General features: G+C 53.8%; 2 protein-coding genes across 3 annotated transcripts; both read left to right on the plus strand.

The window, feature by feature from the left end:
- The first annotated feature begins 161 nt into the window (after positions 1-161).
- On the plus strand, positions 162-7,878 carry LOC149911850 (zinc finger CCCH domain-containing protein 11A-like). 2 transcript variants are annotated; one of them, XM_090133245.1, is made up of 9 exons: positions 162-1,447; positions 2,936-3,707; positions 4,049-4,256; positions 4,898-5,021; positions 5,499-5,561; positions 5,807-5,893; positions 6,183-6,521; positions 6,828-6,904; positions 7,026-7,878. In XM_090133245.1, exons 3-9 carry the CDS (start codon positions 4,203-4,205, stop codon positions 7,080-7,082), a joined length of 801 nt encoding a protein of 266 aa, XP_089989371.1. In that variant the 5' UTR covers positions 162-1,447; positions 2,936-3,707; positions 4,049-4,202; the 3' UTR covers positions 7,083-7,878. The 2 variants fall into 2 exon arrangements, with proteins under 2 accessions (XP_089989371.1, XP_089989372.1); XM_090133246.1 differs by lacking the exon at positions 162-1,447 and having other exon boundaries at positions 2,549-3,707; positions 4,141-4,256.
- Positions 7,879-12,224: 4,346 nt separating this feature from the next.
- On the plus strand, positions 12,225-15,876 carry LOC149911851 (uncharacterized). The gene has a single exon (XM_090133204.1). It carries the CDS (start codon positions 12,625-12,627, stop codon positions 15,643-15,645), a length of 3,021 nt encoding a protein of 1,006 aa, XP_089989330.1. The 5' UTR covers positions 12,225-12,624; the 3' UTR covers positions 15,646-15,876.
- Positions 15,877-16,500: the final 624 nt, after the last annotated feature.

Below are 16,500 nucleotides of genomic sequence, written 5' to 3' on the forward strand. Positions count from 1 at the left end.
GCGGCGGGGCGCCGCCGGCTGAGAACCGGCGGCTGACTGCGAGCGGCGGGACGCCCGGTGTCCGGGAGCGGCTCCTGGCCGAGCCGGGCAGCCCCGAAAGAGAGGGACCGACCCCGCCGATCGAGACGCGTTGGAGCCCGGCAGAGTCGGGCGGCCGCCTTCGGTTCCGGCTCGGCTCGGCTCGAACGGTCAGCAGCGCCGTGCTGAGCCGCTGCCCCGCAGGCGGAGGACTCGACTGCCGTTTTCTGTATTCACGTCTGTCCGAGAAGAAAGCTGGCGGCGCTGGCGCTGACCAGGGAGAGGGAGGCCGGGGGCCGGAAAGCTCTCGGGCTGCGGCTCCAGGGCAGGCAGAGGAAGTCACGGCGCTTTGCTGCTGAGTTCGTTACCCGACGAAGCCCGACGCGGGGGGGCTGGGCAGACAGTCTTGCCAAAGAGGCCCGTGCTACAGCAAGATTGACAGCACGACGCCTTTTGTTCCCCTTGAGCCCTGGGCAGGCTTCGGGGCGAAAACCAAGAGGAGAAAGAGGGCAGCGGCTGTTCCCCCGGACTGCTCCGTACATTGGTTTACTCTGTGCTAGAAAGGCTGGAGCTGCTTGCAGCGGCTCTGGACGCCTCACTCGTGGGATGGATGCATTGCTGTGCAACTTCCCCATGGCTGGGAGAGGTTCTTCAGATCCTCCCTGCAAACGGGGCTCCCCAGTGACTGCGGATCTGGCTGATGGTAAAGTGCTGGGGCTATTGGTCGTGGATCTTTCTTCACCACTGTGCTCACGTGGCAATGAGTAGGCCCACTGCCTTGCTTATTCCCTTTACTGCTAAGCTTCTCTTTTGGCTATAGACGCTGCCAATATGACTTTGGTTTTATTTTGTCATAGGCAGTAAAATAAGCCTATCCCAAAGACGTTGGTGTCTTTGTTGCAGCTGTTGAGCCCACCGATTGGCACAGCAGCATTAACACATGATGGGCACGTAACTTGGACATCAGGAACGTGACTTCAAAGGCTTCAAAGCATCGGGAATGTCTCCTTTGGAGAGAGACTGAGAGGTTTGGGCTTGTTGAGCCCGGAGAACAGAAGGCTCATGGGAGACCGTGTGGCTGCCTTTCAGTACACGGGGCCTCACAGATCACCCTTGCTGAGGGTGAGCACTATTCCCTCATCGAGGACATTGATGAAGATGTTGAACAAGACCGGACCCAGCACCGACCCCTGAGGAACACCGCTGGTTACAGGTCTCCAACCGGACTCTGCACCGCCAACGACGACCCTCTGCACTCTGCCAGTCAGCCAGTTCTCAACCCACCTCACTGTCCACTCATCTGTCCACACTTCCTCAGCTTTGTCATAAGGATGTTGTGGGAGACGGTATCAAACGCCTTGCTGAAAGCAAGGTAGACTACATGCACTACATCCACCCAGCCAGTGACAACATTGTAGAAGGCTACCAGGTTGGTCAAGCATGCCCTCCCCCTTGCTGATTACTCCTGATAACCTCCTTTTCTTCCAGTTGTCTGGAGATGGCATCCAGCACAAGCTGTTCCATCACCTTTCCAGGGACAGAGGTGTGCCCAGGTGGCCAAGAGGGCCAACAGCATCTTGCATTAGAAATAGCGTGGCCAGCAGGAGCAGGGAGGGAATCATCCCCCTGTACTCAGCCCTGGTGAGGCCACGCATTGAGCACTGTGTTCAGTTTTGGGCCGCTCACTACAAAAAAAGACATTGAGGCCCTGGAACGTGTCTACAACTTCCTGAATGGAGGCTGTGATGAGGAGGGGTTTGGCCTCTTCTCCCAGGCAACAAACAGGACCCGAGCAAATGGCCATAAGTTGTACCAGAGGAGGTTTAGGTTGGACATAAGGAAGAACTTGTTCTCTCAGAGAGCAGCCAGGCACTGGAATGGCTGCCCAGGGAGGTGGTGGAGTCGCCGTCCCTGGCAGTGTTCAAGAGGCATCTGGATTAGGAGTTACAGGATATGATTTAGTGCTTGTGGTAGCAATGGTGATGGAAGGATGGTTTTTTCTCCTTTCCTTTTTCTTCTTTTCTTCCCTTCCTTTCCTTTTTTTCCTTTTTTCATTTTGTTTTCTGTTTTCCATCTTTTCTTTCCCTCTCCCCTTTTCTTTCCCTCTCCCCTTTTCTTTCCCTCTCCCCTTTTCTTTCCCTCTCCCCTTTTCTTTCCCTCTCCCCTTTTCTTTCCCTCTCCCCTTTTCTTTCCCTCTCCCCTTTTCTTTCCCTCTCCCCTTTTCTTTCCCTCTCCCCTTTTCTTTCCCTCTCCCCTTTTCTTTCCCTCTCCCCTTTTCTTTCCCTCTCCCCTTTTCTTTCCCTCTCCCCTTTTCTTTCCCTCTCCCCTTTTCTTTCCCTCTCCCCTTTTCTTTCCCTCTCCCCTTTTCTTTCCCTCTCCCCTTTTCTTTCCCTCTCCCCTTTTCTTTCCGTCTCTTTTCACCTCTTCCCCTTTCTTTCCTTTTTTCATTTCTTTTGATTCATTTTGTTTAGTACTTTCTTACTTTTCATCTTTTAGATTCCTTTCTAAAAGAAAAGATATAATGGGAGACAATAATTAAAGAAACAAAACCTGCTTTGAAAGCCATGGGGCCGGATGGATTGAACCTTGGGGTGCTGAGGGAGTTGGCAGACGTGGCTGCCAAGCCGCTCTCCATCATCCTTCAGCAGTCCTGGCTAATTGGGGATGTGTCCTGGCTGTCCCTGAACATGTTTAAAGAGCTCTGGATGTGGTGCTCAGGGACATGATTGAGTGGTGGGTTGTTAGAGTTAGGGGAGTATGGTCAGGTTGCGGTTGGACTCGATGATCTTTCAGGTCTTTTCCAACCTGATCCATTCTATGATTCTATGGATTTAACAGCAGCGTTCTTGTGGGAGCTGCATTGAGACTTGCAGTGTCTCTGGGTCCCCAGAATTACTTTCTCCAAGCTGATTCGTAGGTGCTGGCACTTCTTTAAAGCAAGAGCAGCTGCTGATGGGAGGAAGGTAGTTCCGGCTCATGAGCTCCGCAGCATCTCCCAGGATGGTACCAGAGGAGGCAGGAATGATATTGCAGAAGATGAGAAGCTCCCCAGCAGGAAGCCAGAAACCCTGCGGGAGAGTCAGAGCACGTGTGGATGCCCAGGAGGTAATGCAGCCCCAGTATTTGAGAAGCGCGTGGCCATGGAGCTGCGGCCCAAGAACAGAGCTATTCCGCCTTTGCAGAATAGCTGGCATCCCAAGAAGGACTCGTCTGTCCTTGTAAAAAGCAGGGGGAGGGCACGTCCAAATGCTTGCTGGTTGCTTGGGAGCTCAAATCCTCCAAGCTGGAGGCAGCCTGGGGGTAACATCTCCTTGGTCCGATCGTGCAGCACCTGAGCAAGAACTGGCTGCACGAGGGTCATCTTAATTTCTCTGTTCTTTTACTTAAATAAACCCGTTGGGAGACCGTGGTGTTGGTTTCCTAAAATTTGGATCTGGGAGGTGAGCACGCCCTTTGCTTATGATGGAAGCACAGAAGTGATGCGGGCACTCGCTGAGGTCACAGTCATCACCGAGGTGGGAGCGTTTGTGGCACAGCCGGTGAGTAGAGCTGGTGCTCTGGTGAGTGTGCTGCACGCAGAGACTGAGCTGTGAGCTTTCCTTGAGAGATCACCCTGCGAGAGCCCGTCGGAAGCACCGCTGCGGCGTGTGCGTGAGCTGGGCACAGCTCAGGCTGAGCAGGCCGAGCAGGTGAGCTGGGTTTGGTGCTGGGTGGTTGCCGGGAGGTGTCTCAGCAGGAAAGCTGGGCTGGGGTGGGCACGCTGCATCAGCCCTCGTCCCGGCTGGCGGTGAGACAGAGGGAGTTTTCTTCAGGACAGCAACACCAGCCATGTGCTTCAAGGCGCGTAACTATTGAGGAGATGGAGAACGCTTGCTGTCAGAAATCATGGCAGCTGTACAGGAGCTGGGTGTATTTTGGGGACAGTCCTTGTAACCAGCTGGTTTCGAGACATTGCCCTGCCCGAGAGTCTAAACTGCACAGCAGAAGAATGCTGGGAAAATGCTTCTTCCTCACTGTTTTTCACTTGCAGGTTCTTTCCTTAGGGTTCCTTTTTCCTTTCCAAAAGGAGATTTTGGGGATCGAGGCACTTGAAGAGAGAGTGAAGCCAGCTCTTTCCAACAGTGCGGGCAGTCCCTGTGGAGAGGACCCCGGGAACTTGAGCTTCCCCTGAGACGTTCCCCAGCATGTCTCAGCAGGGAGACGGACGCAGTTCCCATCGCTGCTTTGCACGTGGAAAGGTATGGCTGGGTTTCTTTCGCTTGGGTTTCTCCTTTCTCTGGTTTTGGAGCGGAAGGGGTGGAGCAGGGGGAGCCCTGCTGGTCCTTTGTTAGCTCAGTAAGCGGCTGGGTTGTGCACTTGCAGCAACAGGACAGCATTGCCAGGCTCCTTAACCTGCTGGGGCAGGGTGGGAGCAGAGAGCGGGCACTGCCCTCCTGCCAGCTGCGCCTGGTTATGGTTTGCCAGCTGCCCTGGGTTTCTGCTGAGAAGTTTGTTCTAGCTGCCTGCAGTAGTAAAGGGTGGGGAAGAAATAGTGGTGAAGAGCTAAGGCTGTGTACGGTAATTTTGCATGGGTTGAACTGTGGCACCTGAAGTCACTGTTTCCCTCGGAATAATGCTGGTGTTTGCAGGTGTGTTGGTTTAACCCCCCGAAGTGATGTCTGAGAGCGCCCGTCTTCTCCACCTGAACGATGAGAAAGCTGGATATGCCCAGAAATTGCAGCGCGTGCAGATGTTGTGAATGCGCTCCCAAATGTTTCCGTTAGTGATAACTAACGTCTCAGCACTCTGATACCCATCTCTGGCACCATCTGGAACGCTGCATCTCTTTGCAAACGTTGGGTGCCCGTTTCCATGGCCCTTCCTTTATTTCTCTCCTCAGAAGCAGCGCGGCGCGGTTCCCTGTGCTAGGGAGCAGCACCCAGCAGGCTGCCAGAGAACCAACAGCGCCTTGCAGCGCACAGAGGGACGCGATGGGGACGGACCATCCTTAGCACCACGCAAAAGTGAGTCTCTGCAGTCCTCTGTCATGAAGTATGGAAGAATGCATTTTAAGTATTACTTCTGAGCGGTGCAGCACTGCAGGGATGTCCGGTAACCATGGTGGAAGCATTAGAGAGGCCGACAGCAACAGATGGCAGCAGTGAGACAGAAGTGTGTGTGTAAGTGGTGGTGCTCAGAGCTGAGTGCATTCCCTGTAGGGACAAAAAATCCGTGCCTCGACTTTTGCAGCTGATAGCGTTTTGTGTGCTGACGCAGCTTTGCTCTGCAGCATGCAGAGCTGTCAGGCAGACTGGGGTTCCTCTGCTGCCACCTGAGCGGGAATGAGAGCAGTAGTGCTTTGTGCAAGCGCACTGCAGTTTAAAGATCAGTTTCTGTTCTGGCTGTAGAACGGTGTCTTTTGGTTTTTGTGGTGGACGTGGGCTAACAGGACAGTGCTGCTCCTGGTGTCTGTGAAATCAACACACAATCTGTTGTTGTAGGGACGGAGCCTGCGCGTCCATGGAATGGTGCTGGGCTTGGGGGGAAACGGAAAGCCTCCCCAGGTAAGAAGCTCTTGTGAGCTGTGGTGTGGGTACCTGCCTCTAAATAGGGCTGCATGAAGGGCTGTGTGGGATGGAGGAGAAAAGAAGGGGCACTGCAGATCTGTGCTGACTGCAGAAATGGCACAGCGTTGTAGCAGCAGAAAGGCCAATTGAAGAAACTACGCTTGAGGAGTTTGTGGTTGGCTGTGCTAAAATGCTCCTCCAAAGAGATGCTCTTCATGTCTTTCTTGTTTCCTTTCTGACAGAAGCTGATGCAAGCAGGCTTGCAGTGAAGCGCAGCCTTGCAGGAAGCCAGGGGAGGAGCATGGAGCGTGGCACAGCCCCCAAGAGAGGTACAGACACACAGCAGCATCTGGGTTTGGTGCACTGTCTTTCTAGTTAGGCTTTCTGTCTGTCCTTTCCTGGGACTGCTGTCGTTGCGTGTTGCTTGAGATCTTAATCCCTGGGGATTACAGTTGCCTTTCCTGTCCCAATTGGAAATGGCCCACAGTTCAGCCAAGATCCCAAGGTCCATTGCTGTGAACACTCGAGAGTTCCTAGCATTGTGGCCCATTTTGCAGACCGAAGGCAGTGTGTGACTCTCTTTTAATCTTGCTGCTTCCCCTTGCTTGATTTGAACAGGGAGAGGTGCTGAGCCAAACGGCAAGATGTACGCGAAAGCTCCTCTCCAGGCTCCAGGAGGGCTTCCTGGAACAGCAGGTCCCAGCAGAGGGGAAAGACCTTCCCCTGCAGTTGACAACCACTCCCTCTCCAAGACCATGGCTGCAAGAAAGCGCAAGGGAGTGGAGGAAGAGGAGCAAAAAGCAGAGCTGTGGCCTGCCAAGAAACAAGTGAAGGTGGAGCGCGATGGGGAGAAGGCTCAGAGCCCACATCAGAGCAGAGGCGGTGTGCCAGCTCCAGCAACACACCCTGGGCCTGCCCCAGCGCCGACTGAGCGGTTCCGGACCTCAAAGCGAAGAGGTAGGAAGGTGCTGCAGCTGCCCTGGTGAGGTGCTTCCCTTATCAGGTGCATGGAGTTTGCTTAGGATTTGCTTTGCTTTCTCCTTCTCTCTGCGGAGAGGGGAAAAGAGTAGAAGGCTGCCGAGTCCAATGGCAAGGAAGTGCCAGAAAGTGTAACCCTCTCTTTTCCCATGAAATCCATGACGGCCTTCTGCTTGTCCCACTGGAAATACCCTTCCTTGAGAGGCTTCCTAGCCTGTTTTCATGTACCCATGTTTCCGCGGTTTTGCTGTTGACAAACTGAATTTCTCTCCTCTTTCTCTATAGCAAGACGACAACGACAAAAAGAGAGGAGAGCAGAAATGAAGAAGGCTGCTCTGAGAGCTGCCGCTGCACGTGCAGAGGTGAGTCCTCGGTGAGCACAGACACGGCTCTTGTTGTTCTCTGTCTGTCAGACGTGAAGGGGATTGTAGAATGCTGGGGGAAGCGGTGTCCTACTTTGACGCTCGCTTTCTTTCTTTCCAGTCCTCCACAATGAACAGCCTTGTGGAGATGATGGAGAAGCTGCAGCTGAAGGACTGAGTGGAGGAGCATCAGAAGGCAGCGGCTTCGTGGCAGCAGCCCAACTTGGCACTCTGGTTGCAGTCCATCAATAAACAATTGGAGCTTTGTATTCACAAAGAGCGCACGGCCTGATTTGTCCAGTGGCACTCAGTGAGCTGCTGCACCACCTCCTCATTATTCCACTCGCGGCGCTGGGTCAGAACTCCCACATCTCCATCAGGGGATGCTGCAGGTTATAGAAGCAATGGACGCACCAGTCCTTGGCCCTGCCCATAAACGCACTGCCTGCAAAGCACGTGCACAGAACTGCAAGTAGCACGGCCTGAGCACAGGCGCGCTGAGTTAGAGAACAGCTGTCTCGAGCTGTCTGAGTTTCTCGGGGCAGCACTGAGCAGAAGTGAGCGTGTGCCCCTCACCCTGCAGGCGTCTCTGTTGGGGGAAGAGAGGCTCCTGATCCCAGAAGGCAGAGGTGTTCTCCTGACTTCTCTGCAGTGCTACCTTGCCTCATTGTCCCCCCTCTCTTCAGCCGTTTTGATGCTACTTTTCATCCTTTGGGCAGAGCTTGAGTCACTCTCATCATCGCACAGCTTTGTACTGAGCGGTGTGGAATTTTCTGGCTTTGCTCTTAAAAGCCTAGGCTGAAAACTGCAGCGTGCATGCTTAGTTTACATGGGGACATGGGGGGGGACATCCCCTAACCCCCATTATCGAAAAATAAACCTTAATTGCAAAAGTGAGGGGTGTCAACCCCCGACCCATGGGAACAAAGTGGTCCGTGGGGGTGACACTGTGGGGGTGTCCCCATCTCCAGTACGTGACACCACCAGGGTGCCATGAAGGTGTCCCCAACTTTGGTGGTGTGACAGCACGATGCTGTGTCCCCACTTCTCCAGGAAGTCCTCCAGCTGGTTACAGTGTCCCCAGCTTCAGCTCAACGTCCCCAGGGGGTCCTTTTGTCCCCTCTGCATGACGGTGACACCCGATGCTGGCTGCCGAACGCGACACCCGATGACGATGACACCGCGTCACGGCTGTGCCACGCTGGTGTCACACAGTCCCCTCTGGTGGTGGCACAGAGTTCACCACCGTGCGTGTCCCCATCCTCATGTCAGACGATGGTGACAGCGCCAGAGGACTCCAGTGTCACCAGGTCCAGCTCTAGGCGGGCCTGGAGGGGTGACAAAGAACAGTGAGAGGCTCAGTGACAGCATGGTGACAACACAGAGCTGCCTGTGCCTGGCCCCATGCGGTGGTCAGAGTACAGGGAATGGTGTCACCCGATAGATGGTGGCACACAAGTGATGGTGACACCAGATGACGGTAACAACAGTGACAGCCAGGGATGGGGACACTGCGTCACGGCTGTTCCACATCGAGGTCACCCTGTGTCACGGTGTCACCCGAAGACAGTGACACTCAACGACTCCCAGTGGCATCCAGTGAAGGGAAGCACCAACAATGGTGACACCACCGACCCCATGTCACACCCACAGCAGACCCCACATGTCCCCCGACTGTCCCCAGCCCCCCTCCCTGTACACTCCTCGTCACCTCTTCAATGAGGATGGCACCGCTCTGCAGTTGTGCCAGTCCTCTTCTTGGTTGCAAGTGTCCCATTTGGTTTTGTCATCCAGTATTTTTGGGAGAAAACGTGTGGTAGTTCTAAGAGAAGGGGTATTTCTGGGAGAAAATATCCTCTTTTTGGAAGAGAAGGTGAAATTTACCACTGAAATGTGGTATTTCTGGGAGAAAATGACATACTTGAGGGAGAGAACTCGGAAATGGTGGGAGAGAATGTCTTCTATTCGAGAGCAACTGTGACATTTTTGGTGTGACGACTGGTCCTTTGGGGAGAAAATATGGTAAATATGGGAGAAAATGTCCTCTTGAGGAGTGTCAAGTAGTACTTTTGAGAGAAAATGTCAGGTATTTCTCAGAAAACTGCTGTTTCTGGGAGATAGTAGCATCCTTGGTTGGAAAATGACAGGTGTTTGTGAGAAAGCTGGTATTTTGGGAAAAAAGGCCGTATTTTTAAGACGAAGCTGGTATTTCTGGGGGAATATGTCCCGTCTTTGGGAGAAAAGTGGTCTATCTTGGAGAAAATGTCGTGTATTTGGGAGAAAAACTGGTCTATCTGGAAGAAACTGCCATTTTTCTGGGAGTAAGTGTGATCCTGAGGAGCGTCAAGTAGTATTCTTGGGATGAAACGTGAGGTATTTCTAAGCGTAGTGGTATTTCTGGGAGAAAATGTCTTGTTTTGGGGGGAAAAGATCACATGTATGTGAGAAAGCTGGTATTTCTGGGAGTAAACGCCATATTTTTAGGAAAAAATGGGTATTTCCCAGATAATCGGTCACATAGTTGGAGAAAAGTGGTCTATCTGGGAGAAAATGTCCTTGTTTTTTGGTGGAAGAGATCATGTGTAGGGGACTAAAATAGTGTTCCCGGATGAAAATGTCACGTATCTGTGAGAAAAGTGGTATCTGTGGGTCACAGTGCTGTTCCCCAGGGGTCGGTGCTGGGGCCTGTCCTCCTCAAGATCTTTCTTGATGAGCTGAGGGCACTGAGTGCACCCTCGGGAAGTTTGCGGATGACACCAGGCTGGCTGGAAGTGTGGATCTGCCTGGGGGTAGCGAGGCCCCACAGAGGGATATGGACAGGCTGGAGAGCTGGGCTGAAGCCAATGGGATGAGTTCCAACAAGGCCAAAGGCCAGGTCCTGCACTTTGGCTGCAACAACCCCAGGCGACGCTACAGGCTGGGGGCGGAGCGGCTGGAAGATGCGTAGAGGAAGTGGACCTGGGGGTGTTGATGGATGCTGGGCTGAAATGAGCCAGCAGTGTGCCCGGGTGGCCAAGAAGGCCAATGGCATCCTGGCCTGCATCGGGAACGGTGTGGCCAGCAGGAACAGGGCAGTGATTGTCCCCCTGTCCTCAGCTCTGGTGAGGCTGCACCTCGAGTGCTGTGTCCACTTTTGGGCCCCTCACTGCCAGAAAGACATCGAGGCCCTGGAGCGGGTTCAAAGAAGGGCGCCAAGGCTGGCGAGGGGTCTGGAGCACAGAGCTCACGAGGAGCGGCTGAAGGAGCTGGGGTTGTTCAGTTGGAGAAGAGGAGGCTCAGGAAGACCTTACTGCTCTCTAGAACTACCTGAAGGGAGCTTGTAGAGAGCTGGGCTTCAGCCTCTTCTCTCATGTCACTAGTGCCGAAAAACGACGTTATAACCCACAAATATCAGTGTTCTCCCAAATACACGATGTTTTCTTCCGGAAAGATCACTTTTCAATCCTAAATATGACAATTTGTTCCAAAAATGCGATATTTTCTCCCGGAAATACAAGCATTCTCCAAAATCCATGATATTTTCTCCCAGAATGCCAGCTTTATCAGAGATATATGAAATTTTCTTCCAAAATTATGATATTTCCTCCCAGAAATATCAGTTTCCTTAGAAATACTTCACGTTTCCTCCAAAAAATACAACATTACAATACCCCCCCTTCCCCATAATGTGATACTTTCTCCAGGGAGTCACAGTTTTCTTAGAAATACCTCATGTTTTCTCCAAACAATATGACATTACAATCCTCAGTATGACATTTTCTCCCAAAAATAGGACATTTCCTCCCAGAAATACCAGTTATCTTTACAAAAATAGGACTGCAGCCATCGGAGATCTGCTGGAAGGACAGACGGCCAGCTCCAGGAGCTCCAGGAGGCTCCTGGAATGCAGCCATGGTCACTTTGTGCTCCGGGCGTTGGGCAGACCGACCAGAGGTGAAGCGTGGCTGGATCTGCTGCTCAGCAGTGCGGAGGAGATGATGAGTGAAAGGCGTTCAGGTTGGGGCAGCCTGGCTGCAGTGAGCACGGCTTGTGGGGTTGGTGATCCGAGGGATGTGGGCAAGGCAAGGAGTGGGGCAGGACCTGAGCTTTGGGACGGCGAGCTTTAAGCTTTCACGGGCTGATGGCCCAGATCTCTCGGGATCTGTCTGTAAAAACAAAGATGGTGAGCAAAGCTGGCTGCTCTTCAAGGCTGCCTTCCCTTCTGAGAGCACAAGAGCTCTCCGTCCCTCTGAATAGAAAGCAGAGGACGCAGGAAGCCCATCGGCTCGGCGCAGACCTGCTGGGCAGCTGGGGGCAAAGCAAGGAGCAACGAGCTCTGCTAACAGGCCGTGTCACCTGGAGCAATACAGGGCTAACAAACAGGCCGTGTCACCTGGAGCAATCAATACAGGGCTAACAAACAGGCCGTGTCACCTGGGAAGAATACAGGGATGTCTGGACCTGCAGACGTGGGATCAGGAAACACAAGGCGCAGAACTGAACTTGGAAAGGGACGTGAAAAACAACAGGAAGACTTTCTACACGTGCATTGGCCAGAAGAGACAGGTCAAAGCAAGTGTGCCTCCTTTGTAAATGTAAAAGGAGAACTGCCTGCAACAGATGGAGAGAAGGCTGAGGTACAGAATGAGTTCTGTGCCTCGGTCTTCACTGGCAGCCAGGATTCCAGAGTTTGTCACGTCCCTGAGCCCTGCATCCATAAACCTCCAGGTGGGGACCGGGGTGGTAAATACCCCCTGCTGTGAGGGCAGAGCAGAGAGACTGCCTGATGAGATTGAACGTGTGCAAGTCTATGGAGCAGATAGATGGTGAGATGTGAGACTGAACGTGTACAAGTCTATGGGCAGGATGGCGTGCATCTCAGGGCTCTGAAGAAGCTGGCTGCCAAGCCGCTCTCCATCATATTTGAGAAGTCGTGGCTGTCAGGTGAGGTCCCGGATGCCTGGAGGAAGGGTCATGTCACTGCCGTTGGCAAGAAAGGGAGCAAGGAGGACACGGGAACTACAGGCCGGTGAGTCTCACCTCTGTGCCTGGGAAGATGATGGGACAGATCCTCCTGGATGACATGCTTGATCACATGAGGAGTGAGCGTGTGATCCGAGACAGCCAGCACGGCTTCAGCAGGGGAAGTCATGCTTAACCAATCTGGTGGCCTTCTGTGATGGAGTGACGGCATCGGTGGACTAGGGGAGGGTGACCGATGTCATTTCCCCGGACTTGAGCACGGCCTTTGACACGGTCCCCCACCACATCCTTATCTCCAAACCGGAGGGATGTGGATTTGATGGGTGTGTAGTAGGCGTGGCGAGGAAACGGTATGTGACGGGGTCAGGTTTCCTATGCTCAGGGCTTGCCAAACGCTGCCCCACAATAGGACAGCAGGTAAGCAAGGGGTGTGGACAAAGCGGGACAAGAATATTTAAGTGCCTACCACATTTTAATAAACGCCATTTTGCCTCACGCACTCTGGGGTCTGTGTGAGCATTTGGCCCCGGCCCGGTTGGGGTCGGTTTCGCTGGCAAGTGGCGCCCTCGGTCGGCAGAGGACGAACGATGAGAGACTACTACAACAAGTGGTGACCCCGACGTGATCTGCCTATCGAGGGTTAACCACCCGGCGTGCCCGTGAAGCGGAGAAGAGCCTGCGGAGTGGCGGCAGGTCGCTCACGGAAGACACATCGCGGAGAAGAGCCTGTGAAGTGGCGGCAGGTCGCGTGTGTAACCATGGAACAGATTATTAAGGTACTTTTGCAGTTTTGTAAGGACTACTGCGGCAAAAATACCCCTTCAAAGAAGGAGGTAGCCGCGGTGCTTTCGGTTTTAAAAAAGGGAGGGGAGCTGGACTCCCCTCAGCAAGTGCTGGATTCGGGTAGGTGGGATTCGCTCACCTCGGCTTTATGCCAACGCGCCATGAATAACCAAAAGGCTGCTGAACTTAAAACCTGGGGCTTGATACTTGGAGCCCTTAAGGCGGCTAAAGAGGAGGGTAAGCTTAAGGTGGAAAAAGGGGTGGAAAGGGCTCCGGGGGGCGGGTCTTTGCTACCTTGCAGTACTGACGACCAAAGCGTGGCGGACAAGATGGCGACGGTCGCCGCGGCGAAGGGCGGGGAAGAGGAACTCCCGACCGCATGTCTACCAACCGCTCCGCCCACTCCGCCCGCTCCGCCCCCGCCCTACCCTCCGCGGTCGTTATATCCTTCTTTGGAGGAAGAAAAGGCAAGGGCGGGGCTTCGTCCCAAAGGGGGGAGGGACGGGCGTCTGCTGACTGATTGGGCTAAAGTAAAGGAGGAGGCACAAGACCGGGGCCTTGCGAACCCGGAGGCATTTCCGGTAGTGATTTCCGATGATGATAACCCGATCTGGGTCCCGCTGGACCCGAAAGCGATAGTGAGGGTGCTTGAGGCAGTTGAAAAGAAAGGATTGAAGTCCCCCCTGACAATGAACGCCTTGGAGACATTAATATTGCCGGGACCCCTGTTACCATACGATATTGAGAATCTGATGCGCATGATTTTGAAACCGGTGCAGTATACGCTTTGGAAGGAGGAATGGCAGGCTAGACTTAGACAAATGCTGGTTACAGCCCAGAACGATCAGGGGAATCCGCTTCACGCGTCTAACCTGCAGAGATTGACGGGTAGTACGCCGGGTATGATCACTGCACATGCCCAGCTTGCGGAGCTGAGGCCCGGGGAACTAATAGCCACTACAGACGCTGCCCTTGAGGCGTTCAGAAGGCTCGCAAGAAATGCTGAGCCGTCTACTCCGTGGACGGAGATTGCACAAGGTCCCACTGAATCCTTCCAGGATTTTGCGGATAGGTTGATCAAGGCAGTGGAGGGATCGGAGCTGCCTAGGGCAGTGCACGGCCCCGTGATCCTGGATTGCCTCTATCAAAAGTCGAGCTCGGACGTACGGGCTCTATTACGGGCGGCGCCAGACAGGTTCCACACCCCCGGTGAGGTCCTTAAGTATGTGATGGACAAGCAAAAGTCTCAATCATCAGTGGCAAGCGAGGTTGCTGCAGCGGTAGCTGAGGTGATGCTAGCGCATGGGGTTGCCGGGCGGCAGAGTCCAGATCGCCCGCCTGGGCCATGCTTCAGGTGCGGTCAATTAGGTCATTTTAAGGCACAGTGTAAGAGCAACGGGGGTATAGTGTGCCAAATGTGCGGGAGGAGAGGTCACACTGCACCGCAATGTAGAGCTCGTGGGCTGCGATCTCGAGGTAGGGGGGATGAGGGTCCCTCTTACGATTCACGGGATTCTCAGGAAAGGCGGCCTTTGGATCTAGGCCTGCCACTAGCTGCGCTATCATTGAGCTGCGGGGAGCGCCCCTTGGTGAAGATTACAGCCGCAATTACGGAGCTCCCCGCTGGCTCCCCAGGGCCGCGATCTATTTTCCTTACCGCCCTGGTGGACTCAGGAGCGGATGTGACGGTTTTTGCGGAGTCCGACTGGCCGCCCACGTGGCCAACGGGGGCCACTCAAACTATAGCGGGAGTGGGGGGAACTGCTCCAACGCGGAGGTCAGCCAAGCAGATCGAGATAATCGTGGTCAACAGAGACGGTTCCCTGGAGAAGCCCGTCCTGCTAACCCCGCTGGTAGCGCAGGTACCGGGAACCCTGTTGGGGCGAGATTACCTGCGGGGTGTGTCTGCTCGGATACAACTGCAGGCCTTAATTGCCCGGTGGGCAGGCACAGATCCGCGGCTGAAGCCATACAACGAGACCTCTTGGACTGTGGTCAGTCCTGTGAACACGGAGGCTTTCTCCATTACTTCGGGTTATTGCGGGTATACCAAAAATGAAACACGGGTCTTCACAGGGCGCAATACAACCTGCTTGTCAAAGGGTGGGGTCCTTTCTAAATCTAGCGGTAGATCCTCATTTAATTGTACGGCAGTTTGGGACTTTTATGGGTATGGGTTCACTTTCAAACGGGGGGTCAACGAGGTGCTATGGAATAACAAAACGGCTAAGGCGTTGCCCCCTGGAATCTTCCTGATCTGTGGGGATAGAGCCTGGCAGGGCATCCCGCACAATGCCTTAGGGGGACCCTGTTACCTAGGGGAACTGACATTACTGTCTCCGAATTTCACGACATGGATGCAGTATGGCCCGAGCATCACGGGTCACCATCGTCGCCGAAAGCGTTCGAGCCCTCTCCCGGAGAATTGTAACGATGAGGTAGAGTTATGGAGTGCCACAGCACGGATATTCGCATCATTTTTCGCCCCTGGGGTTGCTGCAGCACAGAGCTTGGCTCAGATAGAACGCCTAGCATGTTGGTCAGCTAAGCAGGCGAATTTAACAACATTAATATTGAATGCGATGCTAGAAGACACAAACAGCATTCGGCATGCGGTGCTGCAAAACAGAGCAGCCATCGACTTCTTGCTCCTGGCACAGGGGCATGGATGTGAAGACCTAGAAGGAATGTGTTGCTTCAATCTTAGCGACCACAGTGTATCCATCCATAAAGCGCTGAAAGCCCTGCGAGACCATACGGAGAAGATCCAAGTGGAGGACGACCCCATCGGGGACTGGCTGAGAAGTGTGTTTGGCAACTTTGGAGGATGGGTTGCGAAAATTATTAAGGTAGTTGCGCTAGTATTGCTCGCAATAATTTGTATTGCGGCCATTTTGCCGTGCATAATCATGTGTTTCCAGAATTGCCTCACAAGGATCATGTGGCAAGTTATGGACCAACGGATTCTGTATCACAAAACGAAGGAACAGTTGTGAGAGATGTACTCGCGTTGCGATCGCGCTGTTACGGGATATTCCTGAGCATAGGGAGGGGGAGATGTAGTAGGCGTGGCGAGGAAACGGTATGTGACGGGGTCAGGTTTCCTATGCTCAGGGCTTGCCAAACGCTGCCCCACAATAGGACAGCAGGTAAGCAAGGGGTGTGGACAAAGCGGGACAAGAATATTTAAGTGCCTACCACATTTTAATAAACGCCATTTTGCCTCACGCACTCTGGGGTCTGTGTGAGCATTTGGCCCCGGCCCGGTTGGGGTCGGTTTCGCTGGCAAGTGGCGCCCTCGGTCGGCAGAGGACGAACGATGAGAGACTACTACAACAGGGTGGACCACTGGATTGATAAGGAATTGGTAGTAAGGCCGCAGACAAAGAGTGGTTATTAATGGCTCTATGTCCAGGTGAGGCCAGTAACGAGCGGCGTCCCCCAGGGGTCTGTCTTGGGACCGGTGCTCTTTAGCGTCTTTATCAATGACATGGATGGTGGAATCGGGTGCACCCTCAGCAAGTTTGCTGACGACACCAAGCTGAGTGGTGCGGTTGACACGGCTGAAGGAAGGGATGCCATTCGGAGGGACCTCGACAGGTTGGAAAGGCGGACCGGGGTGAACCTGATCAGGTCCTACACAGCACAGTGCAAGGTTTTGCACTTGGGCCGGAGGAATCCCAGGCATCCATACAGACTGGAAGGAGCGGTCCTTGAGAGCAGCCCCGTGGAGAAGGACCTGGGGATCCTGATAGATGAAAAGCTTAGCATGAGCCAGCAGCGTGCCCTTGCAGGTGGGAAAGCAAATGGGATCCTGGGCTCCATCAGAAGAGGGGTGGCCAGCAGGGACA

This window comes from Phasianus colchicus, unplaced genomic scaffold, assembly GCF_987193195.1.
Source record: "Phasianus colchicus unplaced genomic scaffold, bPhaCol1.hap1.1 HAP1_SCAFFOLD_56, whole genome shotgun sequence".
NCBI classification, from domain to species: domain Eukaryota; kingdom Metazoa; phylum Chordata; class Aves; order Galliformes; family Phasianidae; genus Phasianus; species Phasianus colchicus.

Bases quoted from the DNA above. Each gene is read 5' to 3' on its own strand.
- LOC149911850 (XM_090133245.1), top strand. From the start codon at position 4,203: ATGTCTCAGCAGGGAGACGGACGCAGTTCCCATCGCTGCTTTGCACGT. The intron at 4,257-4,897 runs GTATGGCTGGGT...TTCTCTCCTCAG, and splicing joins GCTGCTTTGCACGTGGAAAG to AAGCAGCGCGGCGCGGTTCC. The intron at 6,522-6,827 runs GTAGGAAGGTGC...CTTTCTCTATAG, and splicing joins CCGGACCTCAAAGCGAAGAG to CAAGACGACAACGACAAAAA.
- LOC149911851 (XM_090133204.1), top strand. From the start codon at position 12,625: ATGGAACAGATTATTAAGGTACTTTTGCAGTTTTGTAAGGACTACTGC.